General features: G+C 39.9%; 1 protein-coding gene across 3 annotated transcripts in view; it reads left to right on the top strand.

Annotated features, from left to right (window-relative positions):
• The window catches only part of ROBO1 (roundabout guidance receptor 1), a 1,048,580-nt gene that overhangs the window by 174,110 nt on the left and 855,366 nt on the right, over window positions 1-19,104 (top strand). For all 3 annotated transcript variants that reach the window (XM_026652616.2, XM_026652620.2, XM_026652612.2), the window contains exon 2: window positions 1,003-1,139. In XM_026652616.2, coding sequence (XP_026508401.1) covers window positions 1,052-1,139 — 88 coding nt within the window. In that variant the 5' untranslated portion in view covers window positions 1,003-1,051. The remainder of the gene's footprint in view (window positions 1-1,002; window positions 1,140-19,104) is intronic.

The following is a 19,104-nucleotide window of genomic DNA, read 5'->3' as shown; positions in this document are numbered from 1 at the left end:
CCAGGTCCCCTTCCCTCTCACCCTCCCCCCAGTAGTGTCCTCTCTCTGGGAACTTGAAATGTAGTAATCCTAGGGGACAGGGCAAAAAAACGACGACTAAAAGACCAGAGTGGCCAAGTTTTCCCAGCAAGGTGTGCCCAGCTGGCACATGGGACACACCCAGACTGAGGCACCTAACAAAAGCATAACGGAGAAACAGGAACTGAGTTGTCATAGGGGTTTCTTTAACTCTCTACTCCTGGGGGAATCTTTTTTGTTGTCTGTATAGTCAGACATACTTGCTGACAGGTATTTTGAAATATTAAATTACCAAAATAATTGAAACTGGTGTGATTATATTGTGTTATATGGACAAAATATGCAGAATTTTAAAATACTGTGTGCAGAATTCTTAATTTTTTTAGCTCAGAATTCCACCAGGAGTGGATCCTGCACCATAGAAGCCAGTGGGAGTTTTGCCTTTTCATAATTAAGTGCTTTGCTGAATCCAGTCAGAGTGCTCAGTACCTTGGCAAGATTGATCCCTACAGCCCTTATTCAACAAACCCTACCTAAGAAAAGCAGCCATGCATGTGTGTTATTTAAGAGATTTAAGTATATGCTTAAAGTAAAACATGTGTTTTAAGTGCTTTCCTGAGCAGGGATTGATTTAAACCTCAATTCAGAAAGATTTTTATGTATGTGCTTAAGTTTACACGTTAGCTCGGCCAGCCAACAGCATTAAATAATCATACATTGTCTATTATGGGGTTTCTCGTGTCTTCCTTCAATGCATCTGCCACTGTTGGTGACTGGTCTGCTGTAGTATGTGGCTTCATGTTCGTTCATATTTTACGACCAACTATTTATTACAAAGAATCAAAAGTGCTTGAATAAAGAACTATATTGAAATCAGTGAATTTGACAGGGATGTACTAGGCTAAAAGTGTTTTAAAGCTCTTCCAAATTGCCAATGACTATAAACTGTCATCCTAGTCCAACTTCTTTCCACTTTTGTTGCAGATAACACTTAAATGCTGCTGAGCTGGTGTAATGCAAGGAAGGAAACATCATGAAATGGGAATATTATCCTTTTTTTGTCATTGTAGCTGTACTCAGCCTGTCCAGGTCCCACCAGTTACTTGGTCAGATTATTCCAGGTAGGTACTTACATATTTTAATTTACTCTGAATAGCTATATGTATCTTTGTTCTTCAAAATTTATTTTATGTTGGTGTGAATGCTTCTCTGTGCATGTCTATATTTCTAAAGTTCAGAGTTTAGTGAGTACTCTCGGGTCTACGTGGCACTGAATTGCTCTTCTAGAATATGAAAGAAAATATGTAAGGAGTGGCCTTAAGATATAGTTACCAGAAGGTTAAGGAGTCTTGGTAAAGGTTTCCTTTGATTAACACTGCTGGGGCGGTGGAGAAAGAAAAAAAATACAAAGTGCAAAAGTGAATGTGAAGATCAAAGAGAATACTAAATCCATAGAAAACATCACTGAAGAAAGGAAATAGCAAAGTACTGAAAATATGAAATAGCTGAAATACAAATATATACTATAAGTTAATTGCCAAAATGCACTGTGCTTGCACTCCATCTAGTTACCATTGTTTTCAGTGAAGTTAGAAACACTTTCTTCTGATAGCTGCATAAGTCTCCCAAAGAGAATATATAACAGTTAAGCATCCTTGGGAATGGAGGTTGTTCGTAACTCTGAAATGTTCGTAATTCTGAACAAAACATTATGATTGTTCTTTAAAAAGTTTACAACTGAATATTGACTTTACAGCTTTGAAACTTTACTATGCAGAAGAAAAATGCTGCTTTTAACCATCTTAATTTAAATGAAACAAGCACATAACCATTTTCCTTCTCTTGTCAAATATTTTTTAAACTTTCCCTTTATTTTTTAGTAGTTTACATTTAAACACAGTACTGTACTGCATTTGCTTTTATTTATTTATTTGTTTGTTTTTGTCTCTGCTGCTGCCTGATTGCGTACTTCCGGTTCCAAATGAGGTGTGTGGTTGACTGATCAGTTCATAACTCTGGTGTTTGTAACGCTGAGGTTCTACTGTACTCTTTTGCACAGTTACAGAAATACAGTTTATGCTATTTCATGAGAGCTCGGTAAATCCTGTGCTGTCATACTTGATTAATACTCCACATGAGCCTTGAATTTTGGATGGGACAACATATATGAAACAAAATCTAGCAAATGAGATTCAGACCATCTACATTGTTAGAAGCTGCTCTTACTGGTATACTCTGTCTTTCTTCAATGTGCAACATTATAAATAAAATAAATATATGGCATTGAACTTTACTATAAATAGTAATGGCACCAACAGCAGTTCCCAAAAGAAAGTGATAGTGATGCTTTTTTAAATTTTATTTTACTGTCTAAATTACACTAATTCTGACAGTGCTATCCTGGATATGATTGCTCATATTACTGTATTAGGCATACATTATTATGTTGCCTGCACAATGCACACAGGGCCAGATTCAAAGTCAAAGAAACTGAAAAATGGGAACATCTCTCAAGAAATTCCTCACCTTCTGAAAAACATTTATAATAGTACAACAAAACTGCAGTATTTCCTTTTGTTCATTTTTACACCATACACAGTTATATAGGCAATAAACTCCTTGTTAGATAATCTGTTTCTAGATATTAATGACAAGCAAATGAGCTGAGTAACCACATTGGCTCCTTGTAAGCTAATCAGAGTTCTTGCAATGTATCATGATTATTTCTTACATTTTCAATTTAAGAGGCCAATGATTCAATTCTGGATTATTGCTGAGATTGTTGCAGTTGGACAACTATTTCTATAGCAACCTACTCCAATGTAGACCCCTCAGTGGAAGAAAAAAAAAAACAGTAAAAAAAAAAAAAAAATCTCTTTATAAGTTTCTTGACCTATAGTGCATATGGTGTATGGAGAGGAAATGAAGAAATGTAGATTACTTTTGTTTAGTACATATTGCATAGTCTAGCAAGGGAATAAAGATTCCAGTAAAAGTATATTAGTTTAAAATTCTTGTCTTAAAAAGTTTGACCTCAGACTTCAAACATCATTTCAGAGCAATTTACCTGTCAGACAGAAGCAGACTGCCAGTTTAAAAAGAACATCTGCAGAGCCCAACTTCTTTTCACAATACCTATCTCCATCTATTAACATTGGTTTCAATCTAGTCAGACTTTAGACTCTGTTAAAAAGGCTGTTTGCATTGTGTTGCCCTTTCCATCAAATTAGTTTTAGCATAAAATCACAGGTGGCATTTTGATTTTGTCTCTGCTTTGTAATTTTCATCACAGACTTCAGATCTGAACCAAGAGATTACTTTACTTGGCCAGACATCATAGTGTGTGCAGCCTCGCTGGCAGCAGGCCAGAACTGCAATTATCACAGAGGATCAAAAAAAAAAAAAAAAGAGCAAGATTTTTTTCTTCCAGTAGTTCATCCCATTCATTTTGCTTTGCTTCAGGTCTTTTACTTAGATATATATATATTTTTTTAATGATTCAAAGAAAGAGATCGGTGCAAAATCACAAACTTCCCCCCTCATTTAAAAAAGGGGGGGGCATAAAAGCAATAATTCTTCTCTGGAACTCTGCTTCATATTTCAACAGTATTAGAGCCATAGATAACTGCTGTTTTTTGAGAATTGCTAAAAAGCACATAATAAAGGATAGCAATTAAAACTGCCATTACCCTGGAGATTGCAAAATCAAGTGGGTTATTCATTATATCGAAATAAAAATCAAACCACAATTTCAAAATAACAGGAGCAATGAAATTACTTTTAGACAGATGCTAACCACATTGTTTTAATTGCCTTATAATATGTACAACTATTTTTAAAGGAAAGACCTTTTTAAATTGAGCCCTTCAGTTCTTTATCATGTAGTACTTTATATCACAAGATAGGAAATTGTTCCAGATATTTGTTATTGTAATGGCATGTGATAAACTCACAGAAATGTTAGTCTCGGAGTTAGAATTTTCTACTTCAATAAAATGCAGATGAATTTTAATAGAAATCTCACAACTTTGAAACATTTATTCCTGCTTTTTGTTGAATCTTTTCACATATTCTAGTTGAGTCTCACTCCTTTGCATATAGAGTCCACAGGGAAGTACTGTCTCCTGCCTTTATTAAAATCACTGCTGAGCCTTTCATCCTGTGTCATTACATCTTACCTCTAATTCACATATAAAATACACTCTCAATTCCATTCTGGTTGTCTCCTGAGGCATATAGTATCTCTGCCATGCCACCTCTTCACATGGGTTTGAAAATTATATGACAAAGATGTGATCTTTTTTTTCTCTCTTAGGTGCTGTATTTGTTTAAAAATTGGATAACTTTACCTGTTCATTTGTAAGTGCATTGATCTAGGAAAACTAGATATTAACTAAAACAATTGCAAAGGAGAACAACAAACACATCTAAAACACATTATACAATTAGTTAAGTCACTGAAATGTTTTAAAATTACCAATTATTACATTAGCAAGACAGCTACAACAAACCACTGAAATGATCTCAAAAGGACAAAAAAAAACTCCTATTGTAGTAGAATTTTAATAATTTAAGCCTAAATGCTCCTATCAGTTTTTGTCCCGAGGGGATCAAAAAGCTGCAGATTTAGGGCCTGATTCAAAACCTGTTAAGTCAATGGAAACACTTCAATTGACCTCACTGGGCTTTGTATCCAGTCCTTACCACAGGGAGTTGTGGAAGGAGGGAATGACTGTTCCTTGACGTGCTCCTTCTTTCCTTCTGATCCTGCAGAACACTTTCTGCTGTGTGGGGTTTAAGCTCTGTGGGGTTGCACAGACCACTACTGTTCCCCATGACATTCTCTCCTACCTGCATCCAGCATAGAGACACAGGACTTTGTGGATTGGTACTTGATTCTAATGGCTCCTATGACTGGTGGATTTTTGTAGTTGAATTCCCTGTAGCTTTTATTGAGGGCAGGAGGGAGAGATGGAATCCCCTTGCCTCCACCCCCTGCAGTAGAAGAAATGGGTGGAAATAAAGCCAAGGGTAGGTTGAGTAGTTTTTGTAGAAGTCTCCAGACACTTATGATAACTAAGCAAATTGAAAGATTTAAAAAAAAATTGTAATTCTGATTTTCATTACTCTCAAAGAGGTAGTTGTTGCTTTAGAATTTTCTTTATATATGTAAATAGACACACCAATCCTTTATTTCGGCTGGACAATAGCTTTTGTTCTGGAGAAGTCAGGCAAAACAACAAAATATGACCTTGTGAAATGTGCCCCACTGGGGTGAGTGTGAGCCGCTTTTCTAATGTTCAAGAAACCTTCCTATATTCTTGACTGCAGCCAATGTCAGTATCTCAGTCTTAAATCAGATCTTTCATCAGATGACCCCATTAGAGATGGTCATAATTAAGTAATGTCAATAACTAGACAGTTCTATCCCTTTTAGCAAATTATTTGGTGTGCACTTTTAGTTCACCTTTGAGACTCATAGTTCATCATCAATGCAGAACTTTTTCATTTTACTTTCTTTCCTATAACTTTTTTTTTTACTTAGAACAACTGAAAAAAACTCCTTTTCTATCACCATATCCTTTACAGTGGCTTCCAGGATTTTCCCCCACAGCCATTGTTAATCTTATTAGTTTATAGTTCATCTTTTTAAACTAGTATTTTAAAGTAGCATTATATTTACTGATTTCTAGTCCTCAGGACTCTGAGCTGGTGAATTGAAAACTACAATTTAAGGGTTTGCTGATTTCCTTTGTCACTTCCTTTTCAAATTTGTGATTTTGCTATCTGGATCTGATACTATGTCTAATGTGTGCATATTACCTTTTGACAACCAATTCTGTAATCTCTGTATTAACCTAGAACACTTATGTGGGTATCTTGAAAAATGGATCCATGACATAAGAAGATCTCTATCCACCTCTTTCATAGAAATTGACATTGTCACTTTTTATAAAACAATTTACACTTATTTCACACTTGCTTGGCTCTAAAATGACTGAACAGATTTTGATCAAACTTTCCAGATTACCTCAGTGTTGAGATTTGAGCATGAAATAGTTCAAGGTAAGAGTTTATTTTGGGGGGAAGGTTAAAAATTAAATGGCCACCACTTGGCTCAACCATAGCTTTACCTCTGTTGTATCTGTGTACACTTCTTGTCCTGGTGACTCTCTCCAATGTGTAGTTAAGAGCTGAAGCATCTAAGTGAAGCTACTTTAGTTGAGACCTCTTCATGTACTTTTATGAATTCCTTGAGATGGAGCTCTTCATCATGTGAGGCTTACAAGTTGAATAAGTTAGGTGGTGGAGTAGAGAATCATTATTATGAGTATTAGCAAATGCATCCCTGTGACAATTTGGATGATAAACCTAAAGAGCAGGAGACCACTAATGTCCATAATGAATGTGGATTTTTATTTTACCAACATAATGTCATCTTATTTTGCTATGATATAACTAGCTCAAATACATGGGATACCAAGGACCAGCTCAGAAAACCTCACTGTGCCTGTCAGTGAGATCCTTGGCTTTCAGAAAGTTGATGGTCCATCCTCCTTCCCACAGTAGGTAATTACCCTTTCCTAGGATCCTTTCACCTCATGCTTTCCTGCCAGCTGGTCCTTTTAAATATGGAGAAGGGCCTCCAGAAGGGCAACCTTAATATGGCTGTACTGTTGGAAAGTTCCCAAGTTCCACCTGGAAAGTATTCAATTTTTTGTTTTTCCATGAATTTTACTCTTTTGAGTGAGGTACATCTTCATAATCCCAAACTAAAGCATTTTAACAAAAATCTTTACAAGGTGTTTTGTAAAGGCGGTAGGAGTTTAATGCATCAAGTGCCCATATCTTTAAATTAAAAGTACTGATCTGATTTTCTTCATATTTAGCTAGCTTATTAAGGTTCTGTAATACCTACAAAGCAAGTCAAGTTTGAAGTTTCTACCATTCAGCATTTAATTGTCAGAGAAATCCTGCCCCTAATGAAGTCAATAGGAATTTTGCCTTTGATTTTAGTGGGGCCAGGATTTCATCCCAGATTATAATAGAAGGGCAATGTGTGGGTTTTTTCCCCTCCATGCTTAAATAGCTCAGAGTTGACCGATAACATTTTATTTTCAAATTTCCAAATATAGCTTTGACCTATGAGGGAGAATTTTATCTAAAAACAAACTTTTTTTTTTTAGAAGATTGAATAATTGAGGAGGAGCAAGGGTAGGGGATTGACAAAGGAAACTGTTTTAATTGTTAAAAACAACAAGGAGTCTGGTGGTACCTTAAAGACTAACAGATTTATTTGGGCATAAGCTTTTGTGGGTAAAAACCTCACTTCTTCAGATGCATAGAGTGAAAGTTACAGATGCAGGCATTATATACTGACACATGGAGAGCAGGGAGTTACTTTGCAAGTGGAGAACCAGTGCTGACAGGGCCAATTCAATCAGGGTGGATGTAGTCCACTCCCAATAATAGATGAGGAGGTGTCAATTCCAGGAGAGGAAAAGCTGCTTCTGTAATGAGCCAGCCACTCCCAGTCCCTATTCAAGCCCAGATTAATGGTGTTAAATTTGCAAATGAATTTTAGTTCTGCTGATTCTCTTTAAGGTCTGTTTCTGAAGTTTTTTTGTTCAATGATAGTGACTTTTAAATCTGCAATAGAATGACCAGGGAGATTGAAGTGTTCACTTACTGGCTTATGTATGTTACCATTCCTGATGTCCAATTTGTGTCCATTTATTCTTTTGCGGAGGGACTGTCTGGTTTGGCCAATGTACATGGCAGAGGGGCATTGCTGGCACACGATGGCATATATAACATTAGTAGATGTGCAGGTGAATGAGCCCTTGATGGTGTGGCTGATGTGGTTGGGTCCTCTGATGGTGTCGCCAGAGTAGATGTGGGGACAGAGTAGGCAACGAGGTTTGCTACAGGGATTGGTTCCTGGGTTGGTGTTTCTGTGGTGTGGTGTGTAGTTGCTGGTGAGTATTTGCTTCAGGTTGGGGGGTTGCCTGTAAGCGAGGACTGGCCTGCCTCCCAAGGTCTGTGAGAGTGAGGGATCATTTTCCAGGATAGGTTGTAGATCGTGGATAATGTGCTAGAGAGGTTTTAGCTGGGGGCTGTATGTGATGGCCAGTGGTGTTCTGTTATTGTCCTTGTTGGGCCTGTCCAACAATTGTTGTAGGTACCTAATTGTTGTAGGTACTTCCTGTATGCATATAGGTGAATGATGACTTCACTGCAGAAAAGTGTGGTTTCTCATGAAAGGGGTTTTCCTTCTTAATTGAGAGATAGGTTATGACTCAGCATTTTTAACAAAATATCTTTAAAGATTTTGCATTTATTTGAACTGTATTATTTATTCCTCATGTTTAAATTATGAATGTTACAGTCTTCCATAATGCAATGCAAACTGTGCCATCAGATAAATATCGTATGTCATTCTGCATCATTCATGTGATGCTGGCTTTGTGGTGAAGAGCAGAAGAGATGATTATTTCATACCATTAGAAAATAAAAACTTGTATATTATGCTATGGTTAGCTAACATTCACCAAATTCTAAACATCTGCATTGTAGATTTTGTTGGATAAACTGGTTCCCCCCCTCCGCCCCCTTTGACCAGAACTCAAACTTCTACCCACTGATCTCTCTCTTTTCCTAGTCAGCCCTGTTGACAGAGGCAGAAATATGTAGCTCTAACTCCTGCTTTGGAATAATATATTTAAACTGGAATTTTATCTGACACATGCCAGATCATTCTTTCAGGAGTAGTTTTACTGCTCATCACACTTTTTCTTTTTTGATTGACACGAACATTTTTTTCAAAGTTCGTTGATTGTTTCATGTTTCTTGGCTTTAAGAGGTGACCTTTGTTTATTCTTTGCCTTTTTGTGCAGATGACAAAGGTTTGCAAATCCTATCAGTAGAAATGTCATGCCTTGAAAGAGGACAAATATTAAAGAAAAAAATCCCAGCACGTGCCTTGCCTTCTAGAGATTGTCACAGTGTACACTGAGGACTTAATAAATAAAAAGATTGCCAGCTGTACTTCAATTTACGGTCCTTTTATTAGCTTTGGTTTTCCAGCATGAGGCTTTATTTAATTGTCTGAATAGATGGCGACAAACCAGGAGGCACAGTCAGCTTCAAGACACTTAATGAAGAAATCCGTATTTTTAATCTAGCTGTAGAGCACACAACTATTCTGCTTTGATGATCTGGCCTTTGAGATGAACTTGACTAGAAAACCACATGTGCTACACTATCTACCTAATTAAGTCATCAGAATGCATTGGAGCAAGCTGAGTGACTCACATACACTAGTATAAGTAATTTTAGTTTCTCTATTGCTTGGTTAATAGAAAGTGGCACTGTTCTAGATTATGACTGATAGGGGTTAGGTTGTACAGCTGCTATAATTGTGACTCCAGGTAGAGCTCTTGAAAACACACTTCCCTTTTGTCTACAAGAAATATGGTGTTGCTTTTGTTTTGTCACTTTTCATTTCTCTGCTTTATTAGGAAGGGCTCTTACAGACATCTTGCTCCAGGTGCTTCTTTGCCAGATCCTGTATGCCCCTACCTTACATTCTTTGTTTTAAATGCACAGTGCAGAGGCCTATATAAGATGATTTAACAATTCTTCAAAACTGGTCTTATACTTGAAAGAGTACAGTGGGGGGAGGGGTGTTGGCTTAATTGCTATAGATTAAAAACAAAACCAAAAACCCCAAAACAGGCAGTACCAATGACAATTAATGCTCAAAAAGAATCTGAAAGGAATCCTGCTAACACCCTTCTGAAACTAACTAGATTTGTCTTTGTTTGGTCCACTGTGGGCCAGATCCTGACATCTTTACTCCTGTGGTGTAGTCCCTCACCTCCTGAGCAGTCCCAGTCAGATCAATGGGACTACTTGAAACTATTTAATGGGAGTAGCAGAATCTGGTCCTAAATATTTAGCAGTACCCTGGTATAATCTTACACAATTGTGTAAACTAAATCCTACTTCAGCTAGCTTGTTGGCATTGCAGAATTGATATGGAGGTAATTTTAGACTTATTTTCACCTAAAAAATGAGTAATGAGATTTATAATGTTATTGCTTTTCTTTTTACATTGAGGTCATGCTCACTTTGTGTGGTAAATGCAAAGAGAGGGATAATGCAGTGGGTGTGCACAATAAAATGTTTACAAATAACGTGGACACAATTTTGACATTTGAAGTTATGCATCTATTAAAACTAATAAGTGTTTTTCTGCTGTTCCACATTTTAGTAATTGTCTTGAGGTCTCTCCATAGTCAGAGTTACAGCTCAAAAATGTGCAGATTTTTCTATAGAAACTATTATTTATTTGGAAGGATGAATATGTTAAGGCCAAAAAACTATTTGTTTTTGTACTTGATGTTAAAGAGATTGATTTTGGAAACACAAATGAACAAACTTTATCACTTACAAGAGAGTGTCTTTGTAATGGGGCGGGACTCATCCCCGTGGCACCTCCTGCTGGCCATCCTGGGAATTAGCTCTCATTTCACCAGAGCGCCCTCATCTAGTGGTGTCTCGCCTGTCATTTCTCTTGTCTCCACCTCTAGGACCCACGCCGCTCCCAAGACTGCAGCGTACTCTTCTGGACACAGCCGTCCGGCTGTGCCCCATTCGGTTCTCTCCCCCACACCTTCCTGGGGGCCTAACAGCCCTCAGTCCCACCATTTGCCTCAGTGGCAAACTGCAGTCTCTGGTCTAGCCACTCGCATCAGTGGCAAACTGCAGTCCATGCACTAGCTACTCCCCTCAGTGGTGAGTGGGGGGAGCAAAAGGGGTGGACCCAGGCCCGTGCACTACTCCGGTTACCGGCCCAGGGATTGTATAGACGGCAGCCACATACTTCCCCTCCTCCTACTCCCCCATCCGTTTCCCTGGGGCACTTCCCTGCAGCCATAGCACCTTCTCCACCCTTGTATCAGGGCCTCAGTCTGGCAGCTGTTAGGCTGGAACTCCCTCTCCTCCCCTGACCCTGCTCAGCACTGTTCTGTCCATGGTGCTGTCTCTCTCACCCCTCCTACAGGGCAGGCAGTCCTCCTCCCTTCGTCTCCCGGGAGAGTCTGCCTCTGTTCTGCTTAGCAGCCCTTATTATATGGGCAATCCTGGCCCTGATTGGCTGCTCCACTAAGTCTTCTCCCTATTGGCTGGCTCAGTAAGCCCTCTTCTAATTGGCTGGGTTCTGGGCAAGCTCCCCAAGGCTGCTTTAACCTTCTTCTGCCTGTGTGGGGCAGCTGCCCCACCACAGTCTTACATTTACGGCTTCTCAAAAGGTCAGGATTGGGATATTCATTTGCAAGTGCACATGCTAATTTATTATTGATGCTGTAAAATTGGGGGCCTGAAATTTTGTTACTAGAATATTTAACAGGTTTCAAACAGATTTTAGTTTTGGTGTTTTCACACACAAATTTTATGTGTAATTTAAGAAAATATGTATACTATATAAAATTGTAAACTTTTGAGTCCATTGGATTTATATGTTCTCACTCTATTTATATCCCATGCAAATTGCAAAAAGTAAGATAGTTTTTAACGTAAAGTCAGATTTATCTACGTGTGTGTATATGTGTGTGTGTGTGTGTGTGTGTATGTATTATATTTAACTGCTGCCCTACTTTTTCTCAAGATTCATGGGAAACTTTGGGCTCAATGAGTCTTCAGCCTCAAAGGAAAAGCTTTGGAAATGTTATGAGCCCCAAAACAGGTTTAGATTTAAAGTGCCTTTTAGCCTAGTGATATAGGCTCTTACACTGTGCCTATCACCTGAGCACTTTATGGGATCTCAGTAACGTTGTTACAGGTGACTATTAAGATGAAAGATCCTCCAAGGAGCACTGCAAAGCACATCTAGTTAGCCTTTCACTACATCTCCATATTTACAGATTTCATTAATTACATTTGGGATGGGATTCTGTCTCTTCCCTCCCCCACCCCCACCGCCCCGCTAAGTAATCAGTTTCGCTTATTAGGATTTTCTTAATCAACACTATACCCTATAGAGAGATTCTCAGTTATATTAAACAGTTCCTAATGTACTGCACTTCCATTTTGAACTGTATAGTTTGTTTACATATATAGGTGTAAAAATGGTGATTTCGTTTATGCATATGATGAGTTTGGAACATATATTCTTGTATACTAACACACACTGATGGAATCATAGAATCGTGGAATATTAGGGTTGGAAGAGACTAGGAGATCATCTAGTCCAATCTCTTGCTCAAAGCAGGACCAACACCAACTAAATCATCCCAGCCAGGGCTTTGTCAAGCCGGGCATTAAAAACTTCTAAGGAAGGAGATTCCACCACCTCCCTAAGTAACCCATTCCAGTGCTTCACCGCCCTCCTAGTGAAATAGTGTTTCCTAATATCCAACCTAGACCTCCCCCACTGCAACTTGAGACCATTGCTTCTTGTTCTGTCATCTGCCCCCACTGAGAACAGCCTAGCTCCAGCCTCTTTGGAGCCCCCTTTCAGGTAGTTGAAGGCTACAATCAAACTCCCCTCACTCTTCTCTTCTGCAGACTAAATAACCCCAGTTCCCTCAGCCTCTCCTCGTAAGTCATGTGCCCCAGCCCCCTAATAATTTCCGTTGCCCTCCGCTGGACTCGCTTCAGTTTGTCCACATCCCTTCTGTAGTAGGGGGACCAAAACTGAACGCAATACTCCAGGTGTGGCCTCACCAGTGCCGAATAGAGGGGAATAATCACTTCCCTCGATCTGCTGGCAATGCTCCTACTAATACAGCCCATTATGCCATGGGCCTTCTTGCAACAAGGGCACACTGCTGACTTATATCCAGCGTCTCGTCCACTGTAATCCCCAGGTCCTTTTCTGCAGAACTGCTGCTTAGCCAGTCAGTCCCCAGCCTGTACCAGTGCATGGGATTCTTCCTTCCTAAGTGCAGGACTCTGCACTTGTCCTTGTTGGAACTCATCAGATTTCTTTTGGCCCAATCCTCCAATTTGTCTAGGTCACTCTGGACCCTGTCCCTACCCTCCAGCATATTTACCTCTCCTCCCAGTTTAGTGTAATCTGCGAACTTGCTGAGGATGCAATTAATCCCATCATCCAGATCATTAATAAAGAGGTTGAACAAAATGGAAATCTATGGTCAATACTTGAATAATTAGGATCCTAAAATTTAGGCTCCTAAATCCCTCATGAAGGTACATAAGCACATGCCTAATTTTAAGTACATGTGAGTGGTTCCACTGAAATCACTGGGACTGCTAACATGCTTAAAGTTAGTCATGTGCTTACGTTCCTTGCTGAAGTGGGACCTTAGTCACCTAAATAAATGGCTGATTTTCAAAAGTGCTGAGCACCCATCAGCTCTTATTGACCTCTCAGGCATTTTATTGTTAGTTTTGTTAGCTGCATCATCTCAGAGGAGTCCAGAGTTGTCTCTTGAGTTGTGAATAGCCACTGATGTAGCTGAGTTCTGACCAATTAATGAACTCAAAGTATTTGTGATATGCTCTGCTATAAATGGTTTGTTTTCCTCGGTGCACCAAAAATAAGAACGTCATTAGATCTATTCTAAAGCAACATTTGGTTTTGTCTGCTTACTTTAATCAGATCACTGGTTACTAAAGAGGGAGGGGTTTTATGTATGGTGTCTTTCATATTAGCATTTGTTTTGAATGAGGTAGTTAGGATTCAAATCATTAGTTAATCCGCATATAGTCTGAGTCACATTTACCTCTTGCTGTGCTTTTTAGATTCCAGGATGCTGAGATGCTGATCATCTCATACAATTCTTGCTCTCTTTAGCAGGCTTTTATCGGTCTTCACTGTTATATTGTAAACCACTTGCTTTTCCATTTGAGGTATAGAATTGTATTTCAGCTTACTCGAGCTGTTCCAAATGTTAATATTTTTTTTAAAGGAGGGAGAAGGAAAAATGACAAAATGATTGCAATATTACTCCACCTCCTTATTTTTATCAGGGCTAGAATTGTGCAAACTCTGATTCCTTACTTACAATTTTCAACTGTGTGATTCTTATCCAGGATCTCTGTGTTATGGGGAAAGCTGGAATTAAATTCCCAAGGAGAGACTTACTGGTTCCTATAGGTTTCTTGTGTGGCAAGTCAGAAATTCTGTGTCAAATGTAAGGAAAATTCAAAAGTGGAGGTTTTCTTGATGAAACTGTATAATGCAATCAGTAAAATAGGCTCTGAATTATCTCTATACCTCTGCAGAGAGAGAGAAAAGTGGTCTTTCCATTTCTAAAGATGTTTCTTCAGCACTTAGCCCAATCATCTCCTCCAGACAATTAGCATTTTTTATGCTAGAATTTAAGTAGGAAGATCAGGTCAAAAGAAGACTGAGACTGGGCCTACCTTTTAACTCTTGATTTCTCACAGAACTCCTTAGCAAAGGGGAAAAATTGCCACCAGGGTGAAAAAAATGCTCTTTCTTGGACTTGACATTGTCCATCCGTCCCCCCACAAGTCTTCAGTAGAGAAATTGAGGACACTGAACTAATACCTTATAGTAGTTTCCAGAAGGCTCTCTTACTGTAACCCCCCCAATTTGCTAAATTTTGGTTTCTATGGAAAGTACTTGTAACTTGATTAGTATTTAGTTACTTCAAAAGGCCTTTTTACATATACAGCATAAACATTAATCTTCATCCATCTTCTTTCAAGCACTGAAGCAATTTTCACAGTATCTTTGCTGTCTTGAATTGTGGAATTGCTTCTCTTTGGAAGATTCACTTCTCATTCTGTTGTAGGGAATTATAAAGAAATGTGATAAAATTAGCTTCCATCTCTTGTGCCGCAAATACTTCAGTACTCGTTATTCTTTCCTCTGTTCTGTGAACCACTGTATAAAGCTTTCTAAAGAAAACTGAAACTATTTAATAAATAAAACTGAAAGGACTAAAAAGAAAAATGTAAAGAAGAAATTGTGCACATCTTAGCAGGAAAGTTTGGATCTAGTATTTCAATGTAATTAACCTCAGAGGGAAAAAGGACGGTCTGAGATCAATCACAACTTACAGTATTCAGTCTCAAGTCTGGGATTGAGCTCTGGTTTGAAATATTTAACCTTTCTATTATTGCAGAAACTCCAATCAATCTGTTACAGTTACCTTGCAAGAAATAAGTGAAATCTGTTGGTCAGCATTTAATTCGGATAAGGTGACAGTCTTGGCAGGGGAAATAAACAATATCAAAATCTATCCCGCAGAAGCAATAACTTGTATTTTTTTAGAAGTACACAAACACATGCATGCACCTGTTGAATTTGTCCTTTCATTGATGTTAAGATGCCTTCCCCCCCGACACACACTTTCTTTAAAAATGGATGGAATATGTGATGTGTATTAACTGCTCTATTCTAGGTCCAGTATATAAAAATCTTGTTCTGATTGATGATAATATGAGCTCAGGTGCTTAATATATGTGACAAATCATACTCAATGTTTTAGTGTTATAGTGCCAAGGTAGCAAATGTCTTATTTAATCAGGAGGCCACAGTACACTCATAGGCACCATTAGAACTTACTAATGAATTGACTCCTATCGGTTTAAAGAGTTGAGTGATCTGACTTTCATCTAAGGTAATTCTTAATAAAATTACTCTTTTTCTTTTGACATTTCATATAGTATTATTCAATTTAACATAATTAGTTGCTTGATGTACTTGGTCCATCATTTCTCACTCATACTCCACAAAAGTGTTGTAGCCTTCTCTCTGCAGATTCCCTCATTGCTGTATGGCGGTTAGTTTTTGCCTGTTTGCTGTAATGTTTAATTAACTCTTCTTTTATCTCCAGCAAGCTTCATGTATATGTATAAAAGTAACCTCTTCAGCAGTAGTCTGTGTGCCATTCTAATTACTTGCATTCTTAACATCTTTTGTGTCCTTTTTAGCTTATTAGACACTTTCAATAGTATAATGAATTTCTTTGATCACTCTGAATTTTTACTTCAACCTTTAAGCAATGATTATGCAGGTAGCAATGCCTATAATTAAGCTTTCCCAACATTTTCCATTAAAACCGTATTTTTCAGTTGCTCATATCATTTGCCAGACTTTAACTGTTCGAGTTGAAATTACCTATGCAGGGTGTTCGCCGCAGGCTGAATTTTTTGGAAAACTTGAAACAAAAAGGTTCAGCCATATCTCAGAATGAGGTTTAGGGAGGATATGCTGCTTTGCCCATGATAACAAATTATTTAAACTGTTTTAGTGAGCTCTAATGTGTCCATCAGAATAGGGACTTGAAATTTGGTGTTATCATTGTTTCTACCCCTGAGAAAATCTACCCACATGTTGGCCAAGTTATGAACCCTGGAACCTCACTTTGCATATGTTTGGTAGAGATTTGTCAGGATTTAGCACTGAATTCTTCAAAGATTCAATCTGTTTTTGAGTATGCTCCAGCCCAAAGTTTCAAGAACTGAGTAGGACTTCCCCTTCAACTGCTTCTTTTGGGTGCTAGAGGCCAGGCACAGGTACTGAGAATAGGGAGACTGTCTCTTCTGTGTCCTCATTGCTCCCACTGCTGGTGTCCTGGCAGTGAAGAAGAGGTGGTGGTGAAAGGTGCCTGATTCAAATGCAGGTTGGTGAGGCGCTGGGCCTGAAGGAGCAGGAAATCCGGGTCAAAGAGGTGGGCAGATTGCAGCAAAGAGCTGAACAGGGTGGGGATGAAGATGAGGAGCTGGGATGCGGAGCGGGGAGGTGAAAGGACTGTAACTGAGCTGGGGAGCCAGGGTGGTGTGGAGATATGGGGATAGGAGAAGGACAGACTGAAGAGGGGATGGACAGAAGGATCTGTAACCACTAGAGTATAGTTCCCTCAGACCCTGGAGTTTTAACCCAGTTTTGAGTCTCACCATTCCTCTGCTGTGAAAGTGCATGGAGATGTCATTTTTCTTGAGTGGCTGGCCTCATTGAGAATGACAAACCTGCAACTGCTGTCAGTTATGCCGTTAGCTCAAGTGGTAGAGGACTGACTATGCTATGCATCTCACCTTGGTTCTAATTCTGCATTAACTGATATGGTTTCACATAGTGGCATTTCTGTTTTCTTCATTTTTTAAAAAAAACTTTAGATTATTTCACATAAAAATTATAAAAACATTAAGTTTGTGCAGGCAAGCATTCAAAAGTTAGGAAATACCAGCTTTGAGGATTCCCTGTGCCATTTTAATTAACCCCTTTTGTGCAAATACTTTGTGATGGTCTTTAACTGCATGATCATGTTCTATTATTTTCCTCAGTGCCTCTGCTCCAGTGCACAGGCAGATGGTGCTCTGGGCATGAATCAGGGTTGTATAGTGAATGAGACTGTTGTCTATAGGGCCATTGCCTCATTTGTTGCAGCAGCTGGAAGATGTGTGTCACGCTACCTAGAGTGGCTCATGACTGTGAGTGTCTATCTCAGGGCAGACTGTCAAAAACAGGGCAGATACCCCAAACTGGTGATATGTTCTGTAATTAGATTTCACCAATTCAGTAACAAATGTGAACTCCTGGATCACTATAATAGTCTTACCATAGAGTCACAGACAGTCCCCTTGAGCACCCCAGTCTATCTTGCTGCCCAGGCAAGCTAGACTTAGTGTTAAATGGTCACACCAAAAAATCACAAAATATTCAGGTTGCTTCCAGTCCCAAGAGACCAGTTACTTAGCCCAGATCAGTTGGTACCCTAGATCTTATACCAAATACAATGCCTATAGCCAATTCTGTAATAAACTATCTAAAGCTGTATTAACTAGGAAAAAGAAATGAGTAATTTACAGGTTAAAGCAAGCAAACATACACACACAAATGAATTACCATCTCTGACTCCTAAAGATGTCAGAAATGTGGTAGTCTGTCAATTCAATTTTTTTTTCAGGGTGGAGTCAGAGGTAATCCCTGGGGATCTCTGCCTTACTTTAGTGTCTTTGGCCCTGGGAGAGTTCAAACAGCAAAGAGATGACAAATTTTCTTGTGACCCTGTTTTTATCTTTTATGTTTGACCTTCCATTCTATGAGACAAGCTCTGTTGCAGGTAGCATTTCCAAAGTGTGATAGGGACATTCACTAATCCTTTGTATTGTGATGTTTCTTAATTGCCCTTCCTTAATGGTGGTGTGTGGGTGTGGGGGACGGATAATTCCTGTGCCTGGGCTCACAAATTCAGAGCAAAGATTTTCAAAGTTGTAAAGCAAAACTTGCATATTTCTTTATAGCATGAGATACAGACATTGCAAGCAAGATTAACGCATGCAGCATCTTACAAGCATTTCATAAAGTCTAAACATTAGGGTTACCATCCGTCCGGGTTTCCCCGGACATGTCCGGCTTTTGGGTCTTTAAATAGCCGTCCGGGGGGAATTTGTAAAAAGCTAAAAATGTCCGGGATTTCCCCCCGGACGGCTATTTAAAGACCCAAAAGGAGGACAGGGCAGCCGCGCTGGGGGAACCGCGGCAAGCCGGCGCCACCGGCGCCACTCACCTTTCCTCCCTGGGCCCTGGGGCAGCGCGCAGCTGAGAGCTCCCGGCGCAGCGGCGCCAGCCCACGGGGCCCCCCTCCTGGCCGGCAAGAGCCTGCAGAGCGCAGCCCTCCCCCTGCCCCGGCACACAGAGAGGCAGGGAGGTCTCACTCCCCTGCGTGCTGCAGCGGGGCGGGGCTTGTAGACTCCGGCAGCAGGCAGCTGTCGCCGGGCAGAGAACTCCCCCCGCCCCTGCCCCCCTCCCCTCCCCTCGACCCGACCCTAGGAAGGGGCCAGAGGGACTGGGAGGGACCAGCCTGCTGCATGCTTCCTGGGAGCCGCTCCAGGTAAGCACTGCTGGGCTCACCTGGCCCCCTGGCAGGTCCCTCTGGGGGGCTCCCCTCAGACCTACTGCCCTCAGGCCCCACCCTGACCCTGTTCCCTCATCCTCCCCTGCAGTTCCCCCTGTACCTCCCACCCCGAACCCACTGCCCTCAGTCCCTGCCCCCGTTCCAACAGCCTCCCCCACAGTCCCCCTGCTCCCCCCAACCCACTGCCCTCAGCCTTGCCCTACCCCAAATCTCTTCTTCAGCCTCC

The sequence above is a fragment of the Terrapene carolina genome, unplaced genomic scaffold, assembly GCF_002925995.2.
Source record: "Terrapene carolina triunguis isolate 2854851 unplaced genomic scaffold, T_m_triunguis-2.0 Scaffold38, whole genome shotgun sequence".
NCBI classification, from domain to species: Eukaryota; Metazoa; Chordata; order Testudines; family Emydidae; genus Terrapene; species Terrapene triunguis.
This window is presented reverse-complemented; position numbering and strand designations above follow the sequence as displayed.